This window comes from Dicentrarchus labrax, unplaced genomic scaffold (assembly GCF_905237075.1).
Source record: "Dicentrarchus labrax unplaced genomic scaffold, dlabrax2021, whole genome shotgun sequence".
NCBI classification, from domain to species: Eukaryota; Metazoa; Chordata; class Actinopteri; family Moronidae; genus Dicentrarchus; species Dicentrarchus labrax.
In genome coordinates this window covers 18,678,310-18,704,809 of record NW_026136707.1, presented here as the reverse complement: position 1 = coordinate 18,704,809, position 26,500 = coordinate 18,678,310, and the positions used below count along the sequence as shown (strand labels likewise).

The 26,500-nt window shown below is 39.4% G+C and overlaps 1 protein-coding gene across 5 annotated transcripts in view; it reads left to right on the top strand.

The window, feature by feature from the left end:
- Positions 1-26,500, top strand: part of LOC127367160 (CUB and sushi domain-containing protein 3-like) — a 214,042-nt gene that overhangs the window by 115,864 nt on the left and 71,678 nt on the right. For 4 of the 5 annotated variants that reach the window (XM_051406777.1, XM_051406776.1, XM_051406775.1 and 1 more), the window contains 11 exons: positions 6,039-6,152; positions 6,790-6,885; positions 7,241-7,444; positions 13,394-13,518; positions 13,717-13,813; positions 15,117-15,221; positions 21,055-21,173; positions 22,300-22,369; positions 24,116-24,232; positions 24,556-24,765; positions 25,475-25,663. In XM_051406777.1, coding sequence (XP_051262737.1) covers positions 6,039-6,152; positions 6,790-6,885; positions 7,241-7,444; positions 13,394-13,518; positions 13,717-13,813; positions 15,117-15,221; positions 21,055-21,173; positions 22,300-22,369; positions 24,116-24,232; positions 24,556-24,765; positions 25,475-25,663 — 1,446 coding nt within the window. The remainder of the gene's footprint in view (positions 1-6,038; positions 6,153-6,789; positions 6,886-7,240; positions 7,445-13,393; positions 13,519-13,716; positions 13,814-15,116; positions 15,222-21,054; positions 21,174-22,299; positions 22,370-24,115; positions 24,233-24,555; positions 24,766-25,474; positions 25,664-26,500) is intronic. The other variant, XM_051406774.1, reaches the window with a different exon arrangement.

Sequence of the window (26,500 nt, the reverse complement as noted above, 5' to 3'; positions counted from 1 at the left end):
CAAGCCCTGTCACAAAGCTCTCATCATCCCAAAATGGTTCCTGGAACATGACAGTGATCTTAATTTACTCCATTTCCCTGCACTTTCTCCAGATCACAGCCCAATAGAGCACTTTTGAGATGTGATGGCAAGGGATTTTCACAGTGTGAATGGGCTGGCAAATGTCTGCAGGAACTGTGTGTATTGAGTCAGAATGAACGAAGAAGTGGGAACCATCACTTTGTTGAATCTATGCCTGAAAGAATTAAGGCTGTTTTGAAGCAGAAATCTCTTATACAACTCTAGCTAGGTGTGTCATATAAAGTGAATTTGAAAGTGTTTTTGACTGTGCTCTTCCTACAATGCCTTCTGTAAATTAATGTGTGACTACTAAGACTTGATTGCTTTAATCAGATGATTAATTTAAACAATCCCCTGAATCCATTAATATCTGTCAGAAACCACCAAGGATAGTAGAAAAATAATCACAGCCTCTTGTCAGATTTTTCAAAATGATTGCTTTCAAACGGAAATAAAATTAGATTAGATCACATGACAGCGGGATAAAGTTGTAATTGTAATTTTTTTGCATTATTTAAGCCCAGCAGGCATAGTGGTATGAGAGACAGGAAAGCACAGAAATCATGATCTAATACCCAAAGAGGTAAGCGATTAAAGCAGCTTAACTGCTTTAGGATAATTCAAGGTGAAGATGCAGGCATGAAAATGTTGTCCATTGTCCAAGTGCATTGTGTTACACTACCATGACTAGGCCCAGAGGACAAAAGATTCATCATAGTCTTGCATAAATTAGGTACAAGATTATAATGATTTATTGACTTAATATCTGGACGTGATTACAGCAAAGGAGCAGATTGGAGTCATGCATGGTTGGCTTTGGATTAGAGGCATAAATGAGCGACACTGTACTTGTGAAACTGTGTATACATGTGCTTGTGTTTGAGTTTGTGTGTGTGTGTTCACAAAGCAGGGGAGTTCAGCCTATTCAACATAGCACAGTGTTGGTATGCTAATACCACAGCATTGAGCTGTCCCTAAGGGTAAAATCATCTCTTATTCAGACTCTGGTTCAGCCATAGGCATTCTCACTACTCAACAGATAAAGAAACAGGTCTGTGTTGCTCTGTGTGAGTACACCTTTTTGTGAGTATACATGTCTGCGCATGCATTTGCTTTTTTGTTTTTTTTTGCTATGTCAGAGATCTTTGAATGTCATTTTTTTCTAAGTAAATAAGGAACCCTTTTTACAAAAACAGAAACTGTTATACATACCACCATTTTTCTTCCACCTCACTCACTCCATGTCTTAAGTACTGTCGTTTGGTAGGTCACTAGGTGGTCAGTCCAAACCGACATCTCTTGGGAAATACAGTGCAGCATTGCCTCTAGTGGTGTTTAGGGGGCTCATTTTTGTTTTTTACTGCTGTCTCTTACTGTGCCTTTGTTAGTTACGTGGTGGGTATAATGGTTTTACAGTGCTGTACTGTGAGACTACATGCCAGAGGAGATCCGTACAGCTACAAAGTGAAGATGACAGGATCCTCCATAATTCATAGCCAGAAGGACAAACATATGCTGCCATTTTTTTACCTTTAGCAATTGCCTCTGTTACCAGTGTTTTTTTAACACCTTTTCAGGTGGGTCTTTTGTGTATTTTGCCTTGAGGTATGTGGATGTAACAAACACATTGGTGAAAGCTACTACTGGCCAAAAGCAGCCTTCCTTTTCATTTAGCAGTGTTAGCAACTTGAAGTGTGCTCTTCACAGTGTCTCTCAATTATAATTCACCTGCATCTCTGTGTACCATTTACACCACACACCAACCTACGTGTGCAACATAGAACCTCTTGCGTTTCATTTTGGCGCCCATGTCAGCAGAATAGATCAGCCACAAAGCCCGCTTGAGCGGTGTGGCGTATCACCTAGAGCTTTGGCATGTCGCCTTTTTTTCGTGTAACCAATTGACGTCACCCATTGGTTTGTGAAGTATCGTTTTGAAGCCATGTTTTTTCAGACACTGACTTGTCAATCACAAGGTAGCCGAAGCATGTCCGGCTTTATTGTCTATTTTACTCTAAATGTTACCATAATTAACTAAATGAACATCGTGCTGCATGGAAGAAGACTTGAAACTAGGAATTGAGACCATAAACTCATGAGGACACTGTTTACTGTGGTAATAAATCAAGTGATAAGTAGGGTAAATCCTCCATAAGGCGCCATACTGTCGTTCTTTTTATTTTTGCAGCCAGTGGAGCTGCCCCCTGCTGTTGGTTACCTGGAATACATGTTTAAGACACTTCCACATCGGCTTCACTTCACAGAGCTGTAAGCTCTGTCCATTATATACACTGTTAATGCATTTGGCTCACATGTTTCTATCTGTTAATAGTCATATTGACGACATACCAGCAACATTACACTTTTTACTACAGTTTCAATGTCTGTCTGTATCTGTTCTTTTTAACTCAACACTTCCTGTAACTGGCCATTACTAAAGGCAAACTCAAAGTAGAAAGATAGGGCTGGCAGTAGCAGCATTGTCTGTGTGTACGCCACAGGTGTGCGGTCCACAGTGGTTCACACACAGGTAGAGGTAGGCAGCGTGGCCTGGGCTTTAGAGCAGCCACTTTCAGTAGTTTAAACTTGCCACTTTATTTGCGTGACACATTTAACTCAGCTGTGTTTACAGCAGCTTCTACAGAGATAGTTAATTGTTTAGCTGAGAGAGCTAATAAGTGGACAAATCTTCTGTTGAAACTTGGTATTTGTTTTTTCTATTTACAAAACTGATAAAGAATCAAGATTATTTTCCAAGATTAATGTTTGATGAAGCCACACATAATTTAGTATTTAAGCCAAGATCTCGCTATTCCAGAATGCTATTTCTCACAGATCGAACCCACAAAACAGGATGGTATTTCATACCAATATTCTCTCTGTCCAAGAACTACAGTATAAGAGTGTTAATTAGGAATATTGTTTAATTTAAATGAACTCTTTTAGAACCACTCCACACACTGATTTAGTGAAACTGAGTAAAATATAAGTAGTTTCTCATTTTATTTTTTTGCCTCATAAATCTAATTTTATTAAGGTGTCATACCTGGCTCATAGCTAAACACAAGCAACTCCCCAGAGCTTGTGAATGGTGACGTGATGGAGGTTTGCCTAAAACATACTAAGAGCCTGTCGTGTCCACAGCATCAGTTAACCAACACTCCCACTGGTGTTGATTGTTGACAGATATTAGTTGGCGAAAAAATGGCACGGATGCTGGTGTGTTCAGCCCCATGGTATGCACCAAAAAATAAAGTTATTGTATTAGTCGACCATTTTCACCAGGGTGAAAGATGGTGAGAGCGAGAGGCAGAACAGAGAGATAGAGAGGGATAAAGAGAAGTGATTAAAGCATATGTAGCTTTGATAAGATGCCTTCGCACCAGAGGGCAAGATTAAGGCTTTAATTTTAGCATTGGTAATGTACACACATACATTACTTTTATGCACACTGGCATGCACGAGTGCACAAAAACTAAAACGCATGTTATCACAGACGTAGTGATCCAGTCGGCCATGTCTATTAATTTGGTTGAAAAAAGATCAGATTATTTTCAAGGTTGTGTACACATTGATATAATCAGGAATGCTTAATTGGAAATATTCATGCAGGACATTATTTAAATAATTCTCAGTTCATTATCATAAGTTCTCAGTAGTTTCCCTCACTGCTTTTTACTGAAGATAAGATTTAATTATTACGTTTGTGATTAACACTGATGTTCTCATGTGACCTGTCATTAAGTAAAGGCTATTTAATTAAATTAAAGGTCAGCCTCTACAAAGACACCATACAGATGCCCTCTCCATGCACTTCACACAGAGTGACACTAGATCAGCTTTAGTGCCTTTTCTAGTAACTTGCAGAGTGATCTCATATTTAGTACAACTACTATTAAATAATCTTCTTGTCTGCTACAGGATGCATATCTGCTCTGTGAATCACTTGTCCTGTGTTCTACTTTGAAAATAAATCCAAAAGGAAGAAATTTGTATTTTATGTTAATTCATCAAAATATTGTTACTTCTCTGTTTATGTAGATGGAAAACTTGTTTCCATACAATCAAATTGCTTTATCTCATAATTCCTATCTAACTGACAAACATGAAGCCCACGTGTCTTGGCTGTTACCTTAGCTGTTGAACGAGTGATCAAACAAACATTCCCCTGGGAAAAGTGCACTGCTAACAGTATGAACACGTACCTGCAAATGTCACGTCACATCGGTCCGTGTAGATGCTGGTGTTGTCTTTACTCCTCAGTACCACTAAAAACACGCTGGCAGGCCGGACATGTAGGCTACAGCACAGGTTTGTTTACTTTTTTCTCTACCTCCATCTGGTGCTCAGCCTGCCAGCTGCTATCAATTGAACACAGACACGCCCTTTCAGTGGCTGAGAGGGAAAGGAGCATTTCTAATATTTTCCCAAAGACCTGTTTTTCTTTTTGATAATATACATTTTAATTTAAACAACCGTAAAAAAGGAATTACTCATTTGCCATTTTGCATCATCTGGCAGACTTTTGCTCCTCTTGATCCGACTGTCTGTGGAGGCAGGCATACAAAATATACGGAATTACAATATATAATACAACAGCCTTAGAGTTGGCCAGATGACACAAATGAGCAGGGATCTCTGGGTGCAGAAAACATGGAGGGAAGTAAAACAGCGTTCATGCTACCCACATTGTAATGATACAAAGCTTAAAATCAGCAAATTTCCCTTGAAGTATCACACTATTATGTGAAGGTTATTCTCCGCATGTTAAATGCCATGGCAAAGCAATGAGAGTAATTCGATGGAATAGCTAATTATTGGTTGTTAAGAAAATGTCACATACTTTAGAAGTTTACTGTAGGTGAGCAGATACTGCTTTGCTTGAGGAAATGGTGACCTATAAAAAGTTACGGTCCAGGAAGCATATTGCACCCAAAGTTACCTTTATTTTATTGCAGCTGTTAACGCTGTACTGCACATTGATATATTTTCTTTACATTGGAGTGAAATGAATTGGTATTTTGAGAACTAGACAAGCACAAAGCCCAACTAGGAACATGTGTACATATTAAGTATATGGCTGATTTCCAGCTCAATACAGCAAAATAGCAGTGATGGATGAAATTGGTACATCTTGATGAAATAGCTTTACTTAAGGGGTTTATAAAATCAAAACAAAAATGTATGTTTTGTTTAATAAAATAAACCAAACGTGTATCAATGTGCTGTTAAAACTAGTGAACTTAAAGGGTGCATGTGCCAAATTTTACATTTGTAACAAAATATCTCAAATATAGAATGGTAATAGATGTAAATATTGGTTATTTCGTCTGGCCCCTAGGGGTATCAGATGGATGCTTGAAAGCAGGAGTGGTTGAATAAAGTATGTGTAGTCAAAGTGTTAACCACACTAGGTCAACATAAAATAATTGTGATTCCCCTTGGCATGTAAAAAAGCTAGTTCAGTACTGTCTGGACAGACTACTTTTTTTACACTGCATTCCCTCACATTATCTACACAGTGACCCTGAGTGCGCAAGTGTGGCAGCATTATGTGTCAGCAGTGCTTTTGAGTGGATCGGTCATATGAGACATTTAAAAGAAGAGTTTACTCCATTTTGTCCATAAATCAATCATATTTTAAAGAGTATTATGGCTAATTGCTTGGCTAGAAATCTGTCCATGGTACCCATCTGGGGAGAGACATGTAAATTAGATTGGATACATGACAAGCAAAAGGGAGTATTTTAGTCAAAACAACTTTAACCTCTGTGTTACTTGTTCAAGGGGTCAGCAGCAGCAGCCAGGCTTTTGAAAGATTGAAAAGCTATAATCATTTTAATTCTCAGCAGCTTACCTGATAATTGCCTCCATGGGACAGTAAAAACCTCAGTGAACGGGCTGAATATTGGCATACAGTTTAGGATCCACCATCATGTTTTGATGTGCTTGTATGCTCTTTCTTCTTTTCTTTGCAGTGCTGTTTGGTCAGTTTGTGGTATTCCAGACTTTGACCAGTGATGTGGTCGAGATCTACGATGGATCCTCCACAGATTTAGCCCTTCTCTCATCCATATATGGATCACACTCAGGTAAAAAACACAACTCTGCAAACCTATCTTATTTTATTATTGCTCCATGCTCATTGTTGTTATAGGTAGTTCTGTCAAGCACAGCATTTTGCACTGCGGGGAAGACAGCACATCAATCTCTCAGTTAAATTCAAATCAAAAAACACTTTTTCCTTAAGAAATTAAAAATCTATAACCCTAGCATCCTTTTATGCTGCCAAGAATGAATATGCTTTCCCTTCTTACATTTCTGTAATGATGATATAATGAAACACAATAATGATATGACATAATGACATAATACATTATGATTACAATTGAATAAACTCCTGAGATCCCAATTAAAATAACAAAAGCAAACCAGCTGCTGTAAATTGTTGTCACACTCTACTTGATTAGACTGTGACACAATGTAAAAACATACAAATTAATCAGATCTGGGATATCCGACTACAACACTGAGGATATACTGTAGATCAGATTAGAGTGTAAATTTAAATCACACTGATAAATTGCAAAACATGGCACAAGACACAGTAAGGAAGGTAGCACATGTTCATAATTGGTCAGTTATTTACTTTGTTTGTATATTTGTGGATGTGTGTAAATACCATCTTCTAAAAGCTTTTATAATGTCTCCTTTGATTTTACAATTTAGGTGAGACACTCCCTTTGAGTTCAGGAAACAAGATAACACTCAAGTTTACCACAAATGGAACAGAAACAGCCAAAGGATTTCATTTTGTTTACCAAGGTAAGACTGCTTTTACGTGTTGTTACGTTTCCAGAATTTTGATGTGGCATCTGATTTGGTGCATTGAGTACGTTTGCTTGTCTTGCACTCGTCACATAAAGGGCTGTTCAGCAGAGTGCCATTGGCTGTGGCTGGGCATGGCTGATGTGGAGTCAAACAGCCTGTCCTGGCACAGCAGACGAGAGTGACTAATGACATGCGAAGAGATCCACAAGGGCTTTACAATTTCTCTCTGCCTCCTTTGTCTTGCTATCTCTCCTTCTCCCTGTTGTCTTTCTGCCTACCACACCCACCAACCACTCTTTGTCTTTGTCTTTCTTCCTCTCATGCTTGCTTCCTCCCCTCTTATCCCCAGCTGTCCCCCGGACAAGCGCCATTCAGTGTAACTCAGTCCCTGAGCCCCGGTTTGGGAAGCGGATAGGGAACGACTTTGGCATCGGTATGGCGGTACTGTTTGAATGCAATCCAGGCTACACGCTGCACGGCTCCACTGCCATCAGGTGTGAGGCCGTGCCCAATGCCCTGGCCCAGTGGAACGGCACTGTGCCCACATGTGTTGGTAAGCATCCTCATCCTCCAACCCTCTTCTCCTCAACTGCGTACACACACACACACACACACACACACACACACACACACACACACACAAACACACACACTGATCCAAAAAGATGGAGCAGGTGCACAAAAACGGTCGGTGTCTGTTTTTTCTAGTCATTACTTATCCTAATGTGTGACACCCATTGCAAAGCATCCGCCTATCTCTGGTCTTGATAGTTCAGACAGAACTATCAGACAGGAAGAAAGAGGCAAGGACAAAAACAAAAACAAAGTGTCACATAAATTTTCTACCCAGACAGGGGATTTTAGTTGCTGTCCCTTGCCAGACTTAATGGGAAAATAAATAGCAGTGTAAAGTGAATATGTTCACTTTACACTGCTATTTGTAACTTGTAACTTTTTCTAATTTTTTGTATGTAGCCCATATCTCTAATGCACTACATACACTCAGTTAAAAGTCTACTATCTAATACAATTCAATATAGCAGACTTACACTATAAGTTCTTTTTAATACACACTTATCCCATATGTAAATTGAGGTGGACAAAACGTTACACCAAAACGATTTACAGATATGATAAGACATTATAAGTCGCAATAAAGGTATACTCTCATGATGCATTATGCAGGCATCAGAATGATAGCATTTGAGTTACCAGTTTATCATGTACACAGGACAATCTAATAAAAGCCTAAAACTTGCGTACAAAACAGTCCACCGCAAATAAATCCAAGCTTTGTGAAGCTAAGCATCACATTTGACAATTTACTGTATACACTTTACAAGGTTAAAGTTGCTGTGATTGATATGTTTATAATAGCAACGTATCAAATGATGGTGTGAAAACAATGTGACCGTGTAAAAGGGGTCACTGGTAGTGAGGAACCTACCGCGAATTATCACTGGAATCTGCAACTCCCCTTGGCTTTATGGAGCTGAAGCATTTCAGCTTTTTGTTTAGCTGTATGGCCTGCAACTGTACTGTATTGGTTCACTCTCAGTACTCTCATACCTCTTATATTTGACTGCAGCCAGGCAGCTGTTTTCCTTACCTAAAAATCTTCTCAACACTACCTGTTCAGAACCAAACATACAGACACAGTCAGCCACTACAGTAGCTATTGAGCATACAGTAGCATTTAGCATCTAAAAACACAGATATCACTCTATCCATTTTCACATATCTGGGAATGAGTTGCGAACAATCTCAGCAGTTTCTGTCACCATAATGGATGATAAATAGGGTTATGGCTTGACATAATTGCTTTCTAGCAATTCATAGTTTATTTTAAGTAATTTTTTAAATAAATAATTATATATTCTAGATAAGCGCTTCATAGAGTGTTAACACTATTTTTAATTTGCCTAGCTAGGTGCAGATAAGTTTCAATGCCAGTGTTAGTCAAGAGTTAATTTGCAAAAACAGATTAATGCCATTCTTAAAATGAATAACCAGTTTTATTGCTATTCCCTTAAACACACTATAAAAAAAACACAATTCATGACTATAGAAAAAAGATATCTTGTCAGACAAACCCAAAACCAGTTTGATTTATATATTCCCTGGCAGGCATAAAAAAACATGACTGAGAGAAATTAAACCAAAACTGAGATATCTGTATTAGGCATCTTTGTTTCACATAAAAGACAGATATTGAATACATGAAAATACAAGGAACATATACACTCTCTCGCAAAGACACCCACATGTCTACCTTGGTAAGATAAAGAACTACAGATGAAGTTGGGAGAAATCTATTGAAGTCAGGCCTTGTGCCAGCCAGCAAATAGTCCCAGCCGGTAAGTGCGGAGATTTCAAGCCAGGGTTCATCCGAGTTTACTGCCAAGTGGTAAGGGAATAGCGGTGGCACGCGCAGTTCCATTTTAAACACAGTGGTTTTTATCTGGAGATTGAATCTGGCTGCAGCATCTCCCCCGGCAGTGTACTCGTCCAGAATAATGGATATTGTTTCATGGAAGCTTCAACGAAAAAACTATGCTCAATTACTCAAGGCCTGTTTATGGGACATGACGGTATCAGACACCGCTCTCCTGTGAGGTACCTGTGTTTCAGAAGATACATTTCCAGCTCCTTGTCCAGCTGTGATTGACCTAGCTCGTCATGCAACACTTGTTTTGCTTTCGATTTCACAAATACAAAGCTGCTGAATTAAGGCTTTGCTGTTGAGTTGCACCAGCACAACATTCTATCGTGATTTAATTAGCCTTGCCTGAATGGATGCATAATGTTTGGGTGGCCTTTTTATGGAATTTTATGGAAAATAGTTGACTTGAATAAATAGTTGTTTTTGTTTGTTTCCAGATGGAGTGTGCTTATGTCCCCATTATATTGTGTAAATGAAGGGTATTTTACAGGTTACAATAAAAGTAAGTAAAGGTAAATATTGATAGATAAGAACCTTTTTCTGTGGTTTGTTCCCTGCACAACTGAATGTAGCTGAATCTCGCACACAGACTAAATCATTTCTGATTGTAGGTAATCATGACTGCCTCATATTACATAAGCTCGCAGATTATCACGATCCAGTATGCCCATGAAATTCACAGTTGGCTTACACACTTTTTCAAAGGTGTCAACAAGTAAACAGTGTTGCACTATGCTTGTTTTTAAACAGTGGATTCTTGTTCTGAAATAGCCTCCAGAGACCAATTATAGTGTGTCAGTCTGGGGGGGCGTGGTAAGGCCAGGCCAGAGTTCCTCTCTGGAGCAGGATAAGCTGCTCTTGAGGCCATGCTGCTTCTGGGAGTTTCTGTAATGAAAGTGGGCATTACTGCCAGTGTTTTTTAGCACTTACTTCAGCATTGCAAATTCCAAAGCAACATTTTTCATTGAAATTAAAAAAGACAAATCCCACCACTCACCCCTTCTAAACATTAATACCACAAACAAAAGCTGCTTTTATTTTGTTAATAGTATTTTGTCATTATACTGTGATGTTCTAGTTTTCTCACAATAGTAGAGTATTATTTATAATGACTTTGACCTACTGGCTAATATCGGCCATTTCCTTTAGCCTCCAAAAACACCATTTTGCATTGAGGATGGGGGCAGCAACCTTTTCCTCACATTCAGTTGCAATTAAATTGTCCTGCCCAATTCTAGGAGAGCTGCGTTTGTCATCGCTGTCTTTCTTGAAGCAGGGATTGGACATTTGGTGCTTAATTATTCTAAGAAAGCTTTAAGTTTGAATTTAGGGTGAAGACTCAAACTCTACTGCTTATAATAAAGAGAAAGGTAAGATAAAAGTGACATTAGAGGATATGATTGCTATATATAGTTAACATGTTGACATACTGTGGCAGAGTATCAGAGAGTTGACAAAAAGCATTTTTTGTCTGCATAGTTTATATATGAATGTATTGTAATATAACATGTAAGATTATAACATGTGGGATTTATGTTCCCTAAAGAGAAACAAGCATAAGAAGCTATTGAGGACTATATACCTGGAAAAATAAAATTTAAGTAGTGAAACGCCTATGTGTGAACCGCACACGTGCAGATGATATTGATTGATTGATATCTTGATTAAAACCCTTTTAATTAAAAGTTTCTGTGATTTCCCTGCATATCAGATGGTGCTAAATGGTGTCTCATAATGTGTGTAGTCCCACACCTGTCTACCTGTGGTAACTCTGACATATGAGCCTGCCACTGATTGAGATGGGTGTGAAGCATTCATGCTTTTATGAGCGTCATGATTTCTAAACTTGCTCGACCAATTTCATTAACTGACAGCTCAGGAGACTCAAAGGAGCTGTTAAATTAAACTGAAATACTGGGTCTTCTTTGGGTTTGTTGCTTGTTGTCAAGATCCTGGTATATTAAGCCCTATAAACAGGAACAAAACTTAACAGCCCTTTATTTCGTTATTGTTAAAATGGTTCAATTATTATTCCTCAGACCTTTATTCCAGCATTGAATGTTGGAATTAAAGATCTGATGATGAACATTTTTTTTACACTGTGTACTTCTATGTTTTGCACTTAATTTCATATAAAAGGGATCCAGCAGGGAATGATTAGACACGAAGGTTACTGACAGTGACAGTTAACCAATGTCCACAGGATATGACATTCTGACTGCAGTACTCTAGATTTCATTGGCTTTGACAGTCATTCGCAAAACAGAACTCAAAACAGTTACACAAGCTGTTCTCCTTCCATTTTGATGAAGAGTTAATCTATTTCAGTTCTCTGCATGTGAAATGCATTAGTGGAAGATGGCATTATACTGTGGCAGACATTGTATCAAAGTGTGATTGTTCCACTGCATGATTGCTGTGAGGTACAGTATAGAAGTAATTTTCTCTAATGTATCACTCGGAGTGAAAGGAACAGAGTAGCCACTTTGGTATGGTTTTCCAATCGTGTAGGAGGCTGGAAATCACCTGTAAAATATTGATAAGCTTGAAATTGTGGCAAGATGACAGCTGAAAATGTGTTGTTCTTTTCTTTTTCTGTCATCCATTTTTTCCTTTGTGACAAGTAGCATATTTTCTTTTTCTCTGGTTTTCTGCGTCTCCCCTTGTCTTTCACATCGAACCCTCCAGTGGCTGATGGATATCGAAAACAGTGATTATCATTGACCAGTACAGGGTAAAGCCTTGTCCTTGACAAATAGCATCTGTTTCTTCATTGTGAGAACACATTGTACTACTCTGCTGAACAGCTGAAGGATCCCCTCCGCCCTGAGTGACAGCTTTGCTCATGGTTCTATTGGAAAACTGTTACATAAAAATAGGTAACCTTGAATAGCACAGGACTGATGAACCAGTTACTTGTTTGGATGTAAAAGAAGTTAGAAAGTCCATTGTTTCTCTAACCTGCAGTTCAGTCTCAAGGAACATTTTTTCTGCATCAGGAGTGAAGGGAGAGAGGAGTTGGTGCATTTTAGTTACATATACAGCTTCTTTTTGTAGTATACAGTATCTGTCATTAATGTTGAAATACATGTGATGGCTTAAATGATGTCTGACAAACACATTCCAGCTGGTGACAGCAGAACAATGGATCTCAGCAGAGCAAAGACAATGAAAACGCAAACACAGTTTTGCGTGAAACTTCTGTTCTTGTAATAGCAAAACATATTTCAGAGCAAACTCTCATCAGCCTAATTGGTCATTGCTTGTTTCTGTAAGCCAAAATAACTACACTTCAATAGGTAGGAAATGCATTTTGTTCTGAGTTTTGTTATGTGTAATAATCTAAAGGATTCTGCTCTGCAAGGTTGGGTTACCACAATCCTTAATGGACAAAAAGTGGAGCCAAACACTGTGTAGAATGTAGCGGGCCAGATTCAAGGCCAATAGGCACCCATCTGAAAAGCAATAAAGAAATTGAAGCTGTTATTGCCCTTTTTTCATTTTGATTTTTACTCATGCTCAAATATATCACCGTGCCTGACAATGTCAGCACAACCTGGCCAGTGACTCCAATTCAGAATTCATCTGAGGGCTGGGAGGCTTGATAAATATGTTAGTTGTGGCACTGGTAGGAAACAAGATGCGCTTTGAGAGGAATAGCATTCACAAGTGAAAAATGTGATTTGTGCGACCTGTGAGAGTATTTATTACACATCAGGGTTGAACTGTTTACTATTTACGAGAGGTGAGTGTGCGCTGCCATGCAAAGCTCCACTGTGTATTGAAATGACAATGAAATAGTTCAAAACTGTCATAAAATAAAGCTTATTTGCTTTATATACCGCCTGTAGAAACCGTCATTATCATATGTGGCTTTAACATGAAACTCTCCTTGAGTCCACTGTTTGCTACTTCCCTACTCCTGGCTCTGCAGGTGTGTGTAGACCTTAACTTTGTGAGAGACTCTCTCTCTCACTCTTTTTCTCTCTCTCTCTCTCTCTCTCTCTCTCTCTCTCTCTCTCTCTCTCTCTCTTTCTCAATCTCTTGTCCTTTGTCTAGTTCCCTGTGGTGGTGTGTTAACTGACCGCAGAGGCACTATCCTCTCTCCTGGATACCCAGAGCCGTACGCCAACTATTTGAACTGTGCCTGGAAAATCTCTGTTCCCGAGGGAGCCGGCATCCAAGTGAGAGGACACAGAAGCAGATCTTAGTGTTTGACGAGAGATTAAATATTTTTTGAGTGGATTTGTTTTATATACCTGGTCTAATTATTAAACAGCTAGCCATTTTAATACTCATTTGGACATTGTTTTCTATTTTTTGTATTTGTGTTTTCTTCCTGCTTTCTTTTAGGTTCGTGTTAAGGTATATTTCTCTTTCAGATTCAAGTTGTGACCTTCACCACAGAACACAACTGGGACTCGCTGGATTTTTTTGACGGGGTTGATAGCAATGCTCCAAGGCTTGGTAGCTACTCAGGTAAAACTGATACAACTCAATTTTAGTTGTTAGGTCCCTCTTGAATTTCAATCAGACGTCACAGGGCCCCAGCAGCAGACAGATGTGGTGATGGAGCTGATGACATTTGGCATGCCCTTAAAGAAATCAAAGAAGATAAACTATCCTTCGCACAATGTTCCTGTCTCTGCATTAGAGATCTTCATAATGTAGTTCCTGTTTCAGTCTGGAATTTTACAAATGTAGTTTTGCCTTAGGGCTCACACTAATGAAAATGGTGCTCTTGCCTCATGGTAACCTACAAGAAACAGGTCATCACATCATTTTAGATGCTGAATCCCAGTACTAGGGACTGGTCTAGCATGATGACTTCTGCCTCTATATCCGCTATTAGTATTATGAGACCAAGTGTCAAATTTCTCAAGTGGTGGATATCTCATTTGGGAGCAAACTCTTTACATATTGTAAGAGCTCCACAGTACAGCTCTCAGCTCTCAGCTCTGTGCCGGGCAGCATGTGGTGTGAAAAGGCTAAGGCATTTTAAATGGCTAGCAATCATTTTTTTTTATCTTGGGCTAAACTGATGAAGGTGATGAATATATGTAAAAATGCAAATGCAGAAGACATACGCCTGGGATAGAGAAAATGATCCCAGATCCCTCAATGTTGCTATACATACAGAATATTTAGTAGTGCAAATTCAGAGTTAGCATTGTAGACCATGCTTGAGTTCATGCGCCTGACTGAAAGTCCAAAGGAAGTGTGCTAAACATGATTTAAGCCTTAATGTCTAACAAAGGCAGCACGCGTGATCCATGTACTTGATATGTGCAGTTGACATTGTTGACATTGAGACATTGGTAAATAGTTAGTTATAGTTATCATGTTACTGTCTCCTCCAGAGGCAGATTATTGGACTTTTTTGAATGTTTAGAGTTGCCCTTTATTTGTTATTTTATTTATTTATGTGAGTGGTTGTCTGTGATTTATTGTATTATGAGAGGCACTTTGTAATTTAGTTTTACACCATGACTTAATTTGTACCTGCTGATATACTTCCCATTTAACAAGGTTATGGAGGTGAAATAGCTGCATGATGAAAGTCAGTGTCTTATCACAATTTGTCTCTGTTTTAAAATAAAAGACGTGGAATTCAGAGTAAGATTTAACAGAACTACAGCAGCATTATTACTGTATCCAAATGATTGTCTTTCCTTTATATGTAACTGAGGTGCAATATATGTTCCAGTGTTATACATATCCACATGTTTTTGGTGAGCTTAAATCTGGAATAATGGACTAGACATGGTCTTCTACAACCCAGGTTCAACGATTCCCCAACTACTGAACAGCACGTCCAACAACCTGTACTTGACCTTCCAGTCGGACATCAGTGTATCTGCTGCTGGCTTCCACTTGGAGTACACAGGTATGAGGAGAGACGGCTTGTCACTTTGACTGTTGTCAGTATGTTTCTATGTGTCCATCTGCCAACAGCTTCCAGGTGCTGCACAGGGGAATAAAAATATGAGGGACAGCTGTCCCAAATGTGGCACAGTTGGACATAGAAAGAAAGAGCGTGAGGGAGAGAATGAGTGGGCAACGTTTTTTTCTTTTTCTGTATCTCTTCTAATTTTCAGTCTTTGTATCTGCTTTTCTGGCTTGGTATTCCCCAGTGGTGTCTTCCTATTGCTTCAAGATACTGGACCCACATCCTTTTTCATTTAGGTACTAAATATGCTCATCTCTCAGTGGGCTTTTGGCTTAGGGGCATATTTGCTAAGGAGCATCCTAAACATTTACCTTGCACTAAAATTTAAGGAGTGTGGCTGGCCCCAGTGGAGCGACTGATTTACTAAGTCCCCTTCAAAAATGGTGCAAATGAAAATAGGGGTGCTAATCTGTAGGTGATTCATGGAGCTCTTCTGCACATATTTAATAATACAGTCCACTGTGACCGATTCACCCACTGTTATTTACATCTCAGGCACTTTCCTTTTGTCTCTTTTAATGTCAGGGTAATTTTCCTCTTTTTTTGGCCTTTCTAAGGTTAGATGGATTTTAAGTTGGTACTTTCTCTGTTTCTTCCTCCCCTTTGTCTTTCCCCTGCTTTGTTACTTACCACTCACCCACACATTAAAGTAATTTTCTTTCTAAAATGTCTGGCTATGGGAGACCGTTGTTACTCATTTTCAGTAAAGTACATCAAGGGCGGTGAAAACAGCACAACCACAGGCAAAGTAAGAGTGGAGTAGACATGAACTCGATAATGACACAGTAAAATGGGAGGATGTGAATGGCACAAAGGCAGAAAGAAAGGCCGTGTTAAGAGCGCAGCTAACAACATTGAGATCCCATGCACCAAGCAACTTAAGAATAACCTGTTTCAGTAAAAACAGTTCTCACACAATCTAACAGTCAGTTCCCACAAATGTGTTGCAAAACAAAAGAAGCATGAAAAAACATTGCTGTCACTGAATCTGTCCTCGCTGTCAGTCGTGTCAGTCCGCGAGCATCATACCACTGTTGAGAACAACTTCACAGTCATGTCTCTTGCAGTCAGTGCTTCGTTTCCACAACACCCTCCACTTGCTCAGAACCACTCCGTAGCTGTGTCTCTCTGTGGGATCTTTCCTTTCTGCACTAACCCCCTCCCCCCACCACCGCCACCTATTGCTGAGAATCACTTCAGTGTCATGTCTCGCAGTCAGCTCTTTCCACTATGTCTGTCTTACACTTTGCCACTGCTGACCTGGTAAAGTGCATTCCCTGATGCTTTGTGTAAACCAGGCTCCAACCCAATTGCTTTATGCTTTTCCTGTTGCTATCCAAATTTGTTAGCTGGCCTGCCATATGGTTCTACTGTCTGCCTATTGGCAAACATGCAATCAAGCCATGTTCTTCTCTATTGAACTACAAGTATTTTTTTGTTTGGTATATGCTGTAGACTAGAACATCACACAATGGCAAACAACAGACCACACAGAGTTCAGATTCTGATTTATTTATATTTATATTGTATTTATTTGGTATTACAGCAATCCTACATTCTGTCCTCTAGTTGGTTGTATCTTTGTATATTATTTCCAGCCTGTAGTTGGCTTGAACCACCCATTTAGTTTTTAGACACTGTAGTTTTTAGCTACAAATTAATGCTCTGAAAGCTCAGCACAGTGGGAAGAAAAAGGCAAGAGGGATTGGCACAGACCCAGCCAGTCCACCATCTGTTTTAAAATGTTTCTTTTTGGTGATTGTTGCAGTCCATTGAGATCAGTCATAGAAATCCTGTATACTCCTGTCACTACAACTTCTTAGGAGCCAAGCATTTAACCAGCTCTCCTAAGAAAGACAGTATGCTATAGTTGAAAACAAATTTGGAGTGTTCTCACAGGCAATATAGTGCTTTGCATCCCAAACAACGTCCCACACTGGGCTTCAATCGCCGCAGCCTGCAGAGGCCAATATTATTTCCACATGGGCTACCCTCAATGATTGTCACAACAAAATGAATGACTTTTAGACAACTTGTAAAGAGATCCATCCTCTGAATCAACCCCAAGATTTGTCAGTACATTTTTACTACACCTCTTATTTATGTCACACCACTCAAAGGACACTCTTTATGACACATGGCCACGGCATTTGATAATAAATGCTAAGCATATTCCAGATAATCTTCTTGATAAGTACCTACGCTTGTGTACTTTTTCAATTCAGTTATCCTATGTATCATGGCTCAACCTTCCACAATCATTAAACTAAACTAAGAGCAGAAATCACATGGTCAGTACCTTTACTTCATTATTTTGAACTTGTAATCAAGTTAAGCATATACTCGCTGCACCCGCTTGACCATCAGTAAACCATTCTGTATGCTGCGCTGTAGGAATGTACACTGCAATTCAGTGTAAAATGGCTATGCTGTGGTCTTTCTCACTAGTATCAGTCAGAATCTACTATGCAACTTTTAGACCTCCAATTTTATTATAGTGCAACGCCACCAAAGGTGTCACTTTCATCTGGACGCAGCTCTCTTTATTTGCGCAGGCGGCTCTGTGGGAGGAGTGGCACAGGTGAACATCAAAAGGCAGAGTGCAATTTTGGTGCTTTTTTCATCATGAAAACAATATTTTTCTGTTTTCCGCCTGCTCAGACCACATCTTTTCAAAAAGCCAAACACCAACAGCAATTTCTGTGGTTTTAGTAGGCAGATATTGCATTGACTTCTTGAAAATTGCAAAAAAAACAAACCAAAAAAAAGCTTCTTTCACTTGGATAAACATCTTTCATCCAGTACAGGTAGAAATGCAAACTAAAGTAGTTGTTGAGTCTTTCCAATAATCTTACCAATAATTCACCCACAGCTGATTATATATATAAGTTCCTTCATATTCAGTTGCTTAAATACTCATCATACTTATATCAGCAACAGTAAAATATGTGCATACCAACTGTGGTGTCTGTTTCATGAATATGTTGCATGTAACTAGGAACAGGTTCTATAGTGTGTGCATCTTAATTATTTTAATTGACAGAACAACAAGAACAAGAACAACAGTGGGATTTCTGACTTTGAGAAGTCACACAGCGAGGTGCAGACCAGTGTGAACTTTAATGCAAGTTGATCAAAATTAAGACATGTCGCACAGCTCAAGTACATCTTGCTTTTTTCACCAAATGTTTTCGGCTTCCTTGCCTTCATCTGGTTGGGGTCTGAGGCTGTTTACAGATTGCTTACATTGATCAATCATGTTATGAACATCCATAGACCATAGATATATATACAAAACCTCTTCAAAAATACTATTCACAAAATATTGTTGCCCTTTGTTGATACAATAATTGCAAGAAAGTAATGACATGAAATTCAAACTTTCACAATATTCTCTCCTACTACTCCCCCTTTCTTTGACAAACAATTCCCATATATTTCAGGGAAGAGACTGGATGGTACATTTATGTTCCACTATTCTTTGTTTTAGTTCTGAGGTTTTTCCTTCATATCCTTTTCTACAAACATATACTAGTAGATAAATGACACTGTTTGTGTTGCATGAAATCACTTTGTTTTTTTAATCAAGAATATTGATTATGTTTGCAATTTAATACGATCCTGATTTTGATAAGATCAGTTAATGGTGCAGATCACCTTGCTGTCAAACATTAAGAGGAAGATAATACTGATGATGATATAATTCATATTTTGATAATTAATATAGATATAATGTTGATCTTATAAGCTATGTAGCTTCCATTATCTTGGTATATGTTTTGTCACTCACCGCCTACTTTTATGAATACTAACATGAGAAGATAAAACTCACAGCTACACATAGATAGTAACCAGTGACACACACTACTGAAATTCCGTTGGCTGAAATTGGCAAGGCATCCTGTTGAAAATAATCAAACATGTTTGATAGGGACGAGACTCGCAGTTGCACCCGGGAACAGTGGGTGTCAACCTTTTTCCCAGCAAGGTGACAACAGTCCTTGCCAAAATATGTATTCTGACAGTTTGACTGGAACCCATCTGGAGCATAACTGGAATCAGTGTGCAGAGGTCTGTTTGTGCCCAGTTCAGATCTGGCACACCCTCTGGCTGTGTAAACTGGACCCTCACTCTGACTGTTTGATATTACTGATAAAAACAGGCTTCAATATACGAAACTAAGGTTTTATTGAATACTACTGACAATCTAATGAACCACTATCAAAGTAAATGACAATGCATTGCTTTATGAAACAGTTTACTAGTTTTACAGAATTAGATTTTAATGGAAATTATTAATTTATTGTTGCTTTGTGCTTTGATGTCAAACTGACCTTATGGCAGTAATGAATTTCATGAATTTGTGACCACATCTCCTTGAAATCAGTTAAAAATGTCAGTAATTTGAATTTGTCAAAGTAATAATAATAATAATAATAATATTATTATTTATTTTATTTTATTTTTATTTTTTGAACTCACAGTTGACAAAACCTCACAGCTTTAAAGAATCCACCCACTCCTCTTGAACAGTAGCTCTTACTCAGTTGTTGTATCTGTGGCTGCTCTTATATCGCTTCCTGCTCTGCGCCTCTTAAGTTACATCTCCTCCCACTAAAATGTCCTCTCTGACTTTCAATAGATGCTGAGTGGAGTGGCCACTCCTGCCTTTCTGCGTTCTGAAGAGTTTTCTATAAATTGTTTTGAATCTTTTGTGGCCATTTCTGCTGCCATGTTTACATTCATCCACCCACGTACTTGTTGGGAGCCGTTAACACTTTTAGAAGACTTGGTGTGAGTGTTTGTACATCCTCCTTCCCACTACCTCTCACCCTACAGCCTGCTCACTAATTATGCGTCAAGGAGAAACAATCTGTATGAATTTATTTTGACTTTTCAGAGTCATATCAAAGGTTACCTTTCTTTCATTTCATATGTATTACCACAGTGCAGCAGCACAGCACCAAATTTCAATATTTCTATGCATTCAAATAAGCATTCAAACTACCTATTGACAGATGAATCAGTTGAAAAACTTAATAGACTGCAAACAGCCCTATGTTTGGTTTGTCCAATTTGGTCTACTGTAGAAATGTGGCAGCTCAACATAGCATACTCCAGCAGTAGATAAGAACGGCTCATTCTAAGGTAGCCAATACATTTGATTGTTATTATCAGAATGTTACACACTGGAACTTTAAATTAACCTCAAATACCCTACTGTACGTTAATATAGCTGGGATCACCTTTGCTTTTAAGCCATTAAAATACAATATCACTCTATATCCTCTCAATACCTGACAAGTGCCACTGTAATCACTTTGTTCCGAAGAAGCTCAATGCTTCTGTCAAGTAATACTTCAGGGATGGCTTTGTAATTTCACAGTGATTGCTTCAGATCACAGTCAGAAGGATTTCGCGATTACAGCCACCACTAGAATGACTGTGTGACTTGTGCCAGTTTGTAAACGTTGGGATGAGAGGAAAGGAAAAAAACAACGTACTCAATTATTATGCAATTACAGTAAGAGCGCATTAAGAGGGGACACTGTGTAATTACATGTGTAATCATTTGGTTTTAATTTAATTGAAATTCCCTTTTCTCCATAGGTATGGTGTGATTAATGTAAATGTTGCCATTAAATACACAATGGATATTCAATAATGAAACAGTATCAAATGCGTTGAGCAGTTGCAGGATTTGATTCCACCCACATTATGCAGAAGAATGATCGCTGTCCACACTTGTGTGTTGTGACTCTGTCCTAAGCAATAGGTTTGGATTCGTGCCCAGAGCCGCTGCCTCCCAGTAACGGTCAAAAAGTGGGCGACCGCTACACTGTGGGCGACATGGTGTCCTTCCAGTGCGATCAAGGCTTCTCGTTACAGGTATGTGAAAGCGTGCAGCGCTGTTAAAGCACAGATCTAGCTTTCTTATGGTTATGAAATGTGAATCATACCTGCCCTGAGTGACAGTTTCCAAGGGAATACCCCAAAGGATGAATCTGTCATGACAGCATTACTAAGTACTTTTCCTATGACATTTGTCTTTGTGTGAGCAGAAGAGTAAATGCAGGAAAGAAATGTGGGGTAACTGTCCATATTTATGCTTGCATCTTTATTTGTAGGTGTGTGTGTGTACTTTTCTTGCACAAGTGTGTGTTTATGTGTATCTGTTACAAAGCAGCTTTAACTTTCACCAATCCTCCTCGAGTAGATACTGTAGCTGTGTCGTTTTGAGCTCTAGAAGCCTCCAACGCCACGGGCGATGGATTGTGTTAACAGTCGCCTCACTAATCCCACAGCGATTTTTCTACTCGGCTCGGGCATTCACTCCTTTTCACATTCTCCCCGGACCAACCAGTAACTTACACACATCTTCAGGCTGACTGTCTGAACACCAAGTACAGCTGAGTCTTTTGAGTTCAGGTGCTTGTATATGTGTGTAATACAACTCTCCGTGCACCCATACCTTGGTAGATGTCTGTTTTCTGATTTGGCATTAGTGCTGGCTGGAGAATGTACATGTATGGCTGCATTTTACAAGCATCTTGGTTGCAGGAAACTCCTGGACTGGACTCAATTTTGAGTGGATTAAAACAACAACAGTGCTATGAATATTTTACAGAGGATTAACCTATAATATCCATCACTTTGAGATTATTTTTGTATCTAACACAAAACAAATCTGCAAGCAGGATGTTTGTGTTAACGTGTTCTCTCAGGCTGTAACACATTACTCTGTAGTCAGATCCCAGGTAGTACTTGCTGCCCTACTAGCAGCAAGAGGTCCCACTCCTACTCTTGATACCATCAAATATTTACACACAAAACCTTGAGAACAGGATTTTGAAAAATCCAAAAATATGACTGTTAACTAATTCCAAAAAACCAACAGGAAAGAGATAAAAATCTGCTGCAGGCACCTGTCGGTTTGATCCCTTCGTATTCATTTTTTATTGCACAGTATTTTGGAGGTGTTGAATATATTATTTTTGTCTGTTTTCCTGAACAGGGTAATGCATATATTACCTGCATGCCTGGTCCCGTCAGAAGGTGGAATTACCCGGTACCTCTGTGTTTAGGTAATGTATTACTTTATATACTGACATTGCCAGCGTACAGGGTTTCAATGAGGTGATACTGCAGACAACAAAACCAAATTTGTTGCATCAAACACAGTCAGTTCTTTTGTTATTTGCCATTCACCTTTTCTCATTGACTTTTGCCTTGTTTATCTTTTCCTCTCACTTTGTTTTATATTTCTCCGATATTAATACTACCTCATACACTGCCACACAATAGATCAGTGGCCTCACAGAGGACTTGTTATTGTATTAGGGAAAGCAATAATTTCATTGTAAGATCGGGGAAGGGAATGATGGGTGGCCATGGGGGGCTTGGGGATTATGAATTTTCTACTTTCCCCTTCAGTTAAAAATCAATAAGACTTACCACCATCTCAGTGTGGTGTTTGATTTCTGATGCCCCTGATGAGAGTCTCTGGTTTCCCCCAACACTCTGATGTTGATTGCCACAGTGATAGATTCCAGAGATTTCTAAGGATGCACTCGACTTTCTCTTTTGACACTTCACTGTTCTCTTGCCCCCAATTACACATGTACACAAACACGCTCACACACACATACATTACTTACCCTTACAGTGCATATAAACACACAGAGATGCACAGCACACTCACTGCGCTCTTCATGTAAATGTTCTGTCCCTGCGGTTTGCAGCTTTACTGTTGACAGGCCTGCTCTTGGACACGTGTGTTCGCTTGTTAGCTCAACTCCTCGCTCGTTTACAGCAGATACCCTGCAATCAGTAGTTTCTGATAAACTCACATCAAAGTGGTTGCGTGCCCTTTCCCAAAAGGTATAACATCCTCTGAAGGGCTTCTCCTTTCCACTTCTCTCTCATTCCATGAACAAACAGGTTGAGCAGGTTGAGCAGGTTTCCCCCACCAGAAGCACAATTAATCCTGTGACAGTTTTCGCCCAATTCTGCGTTTGGTTGATAACCCCCCAGGGCAGCAACAACCCTTGTGATTCCAACCATGTGCCACATAAATAGGCCTGTTAGGGTCGGAAAAAGAGGAGTCATATAACTACAAGTTTACATTGATGCCTCTGGTGGCTGAACTTCCATTATGCCTGGTTGTTTATAGACGGTATATGGGTATGTGCCACATCGAGAGGGGGATGAGTGTAACCTTCACAGCAAGCTAAAGTGTTCTCTAACATACAGTCAAAGTAGCGAGGCGGGGTGTTGCAGGGGGAGGAGGAAGTAATCACCTCTACCGCTGAGCAAAACTGTGGTGCTGTATTGAATATTGATTCTATCATTTATTTTAATTTAAAGCACCACCAAACAAGGAATGTGCTTGAGTCCGTTATCTTTTCACGGATGCCCTTATGTAGTATAATCTACAGCGTCAAGCTGAGATGTACATGCACAAGTCACAGACATGCTCAAACACAGAGGCATAAGCACCCCCCTCCTTCCCCAATCCTAAACTCATGAAGCCCACTCACAGCACTTCATTTTGTCTCTCGCCCACAAAACTGCCCCTCTTTTGCAGTCAGAATACAAACACATGAGCATATAATGCGCACACATGGCAAACGCACACATATAAGGCACTGCTACTCTTCCTCCTTTTTGCACACATATACACAAATTATGCATGTACTGTAACCCACACATAACAGAAAGACACAATGCACTTTGCCCTCCGTCCATATTCACCCACGTTGTCATTGTTTTCCTTTGAGCCCTTCTGAGGCAAAATGACTTGTTCTTTCTCCTTGGTTGGTCTCCCTCAGCTCAGTGTGGCGGCTCTATGACAGACTTCAGCGGCGTCATCCTCAGCCCAGGCTTCCCAGGGAATTACCAGAGCAGCCTGGACTGCAGCTGGAGAGTTCAACTCCCTATTGGCTTTGGTCTGTCGTCCCCCCTGTGTTTTTCCTTTCTTCTTCTCCTCCTCCCCTCTCTCTTTTTCTTTTTTGTTCTGCTAGCTCTGATGTCTTCGCTGCTGCTTTCTTCTGCTTACTCCTCTCTTCTGCTTACTCCTCTCTTCTATGTTAGGTTATGTTATTCTCATTGTGTTAAAAAAGAACTGGATAATTTAATGTTTTTAACATGGAATTTGAAGTAATGTCCTACTACAGTAATTGAAAGGAACGTACACATTCACTCACTCTGACTCACTTTTATTCATATTCATATTTCTCCTACATTAACTCTTTTTTTAACTGCTTTTTAGGGATCCATCTCCAGTTTCTGAACTTCTCCACAGAGCCTGTTCATGACTATCTGGAGGTGCGCAGTGGGAGCCTGGAGACAGGAACAGTGATTGATCGGTTCAGTGGCCCTGTGGTGCCAAACTCTCTCTTCAGCACCACCCACGAGACCACTCTCTTCTTCCACAGCGACTACTCCCAGAACAAACCTGGCTTCCACATAGTCTACCAGGGTGAGCAGCAAAGATTGGTCCTCATGGTAAAGTTAGAATGAGGTGTTATCATAGCAGCAGCTGAAGAAGTGGAAGAAGATTGAAGAGTTTGCTAATTGAACACTTAAAGGGGCATCAGTCAGGTTCAACACAGACTGGGGACAAAGATTAGTTCTGCAAGGCAGACGCTTTGACTGAGGTTGTAAGATTGCCATAGGTTAAAAAATAAAGAAAAAGAAATCAATAATGACCTCTGCTGAGACATTCAATAGCACATATCCTTGAATAACAATAGTGTTGGCTATGTCAGTGGGGCATTCTGTGTGTTAAAGCCAATGTGGAAAATAAGTTTTAGTAATAGAATAATAATATGACAATACTTGAATATAAATTTGAGTCTTTGGACAAAACCTTTTATTTTCAAAATGTCCACTGTTCCATGAAGAAAGAAAAGATGAATTTTTCAGTTTATCAAGATTTACAGATGCCTTCAAACACCCTGGAAAGAAAGGATGTTTTCAACCATTAGAGATAATAGAATAAAATACGCAATCTGGTGATTAGCGTTTACCAGTGATGCAAGATTAGCTGCTCTTAGCAGCTCACAAGCCAGACTTTGGTTCTCTTAGGTTATCATAGACATTATATGCAATTATAGTAGTAGTGTTTTATCATTTTCTGCCTGGAATCTGTGTTTCAACTACTGTGTATGGGTTTGCTTTTTCCCCAGCATATGAGTTACAGAGGTGTCCAGACCCAAGACCGTTTCGTAACGGCATAGTGATCGGTCAAGACTACAGTGTGGGGATGACCATTTCCTTTGAGTGCCTTCCGGGTTACACTCTACTTGGAGAGCCATCTCTCACGTGTCTGCATGGAGTCAGCAGAAACTGGAATCACCCCATACCTCGCTGCGAAGGTGACTGCTAGTGCCTCTTATAAACACAGCAGGTGTTGTTAAGTTGGTAGCACTGAATCCCTCTTACTAATGCTCTACCAATAGCTAAATATTTCCTCCAAATAGCTTACATTTACTGTATGAAAAAATTATTTTTATCAGACGTGAAGTGCCTACTCTTTGATATTTTTATGTCACTTTTTCCTCAAACTTAGTGGGGAAAATATCAAAATAAATGTGTGCTAACAATTCCTTGAGAAAGACACGCATGCTACTTTCTGACAAGCTGACTGAAATAAAGCTGGAGATGCCATTGAAGTTATTTTGAATAGACGAATATAAATTCTTCATCTGCTTGTAATCCTGTCCTTAATTCTAGCACATTAAAGCATCTGACTCACATTCACTGCCAACATAGCAGCACTTTACTGAACTATAAACTGATACAGCCCATTATAATGATATATGAAGCATTTGCAAGTCTTTATTACAAAGCTGATTACGCCTGTCTCTGTTGTAAATTTCAAGGAGACTCATCAGATGTTGCTCAGGTATGATAAATTACGGCCTTGCCCTCATCAGTACTCAACTGAGTTTGGTATTTGTTGGAGAAAGTGGTAAATAGTTTTGTTTTGCCCCGTAGACACCATATTGTCCCTGTCGAGTTTGCAGTCCTTTTTTGATCCTGAGGGCAGTGCTTTAGCTTTGACTCCCAGTTCAAAGTCAAATTTTAACACATTCCCTCTGAAGGGGTATGACAGGGGAGTTTAATGTCTGAACTACTCAGTGTCATCAAGTTCACGGCAACTAGTAACCATCCCCTGCAGTTGTATCTAACAGGTGCACCCCGCCCCCCAT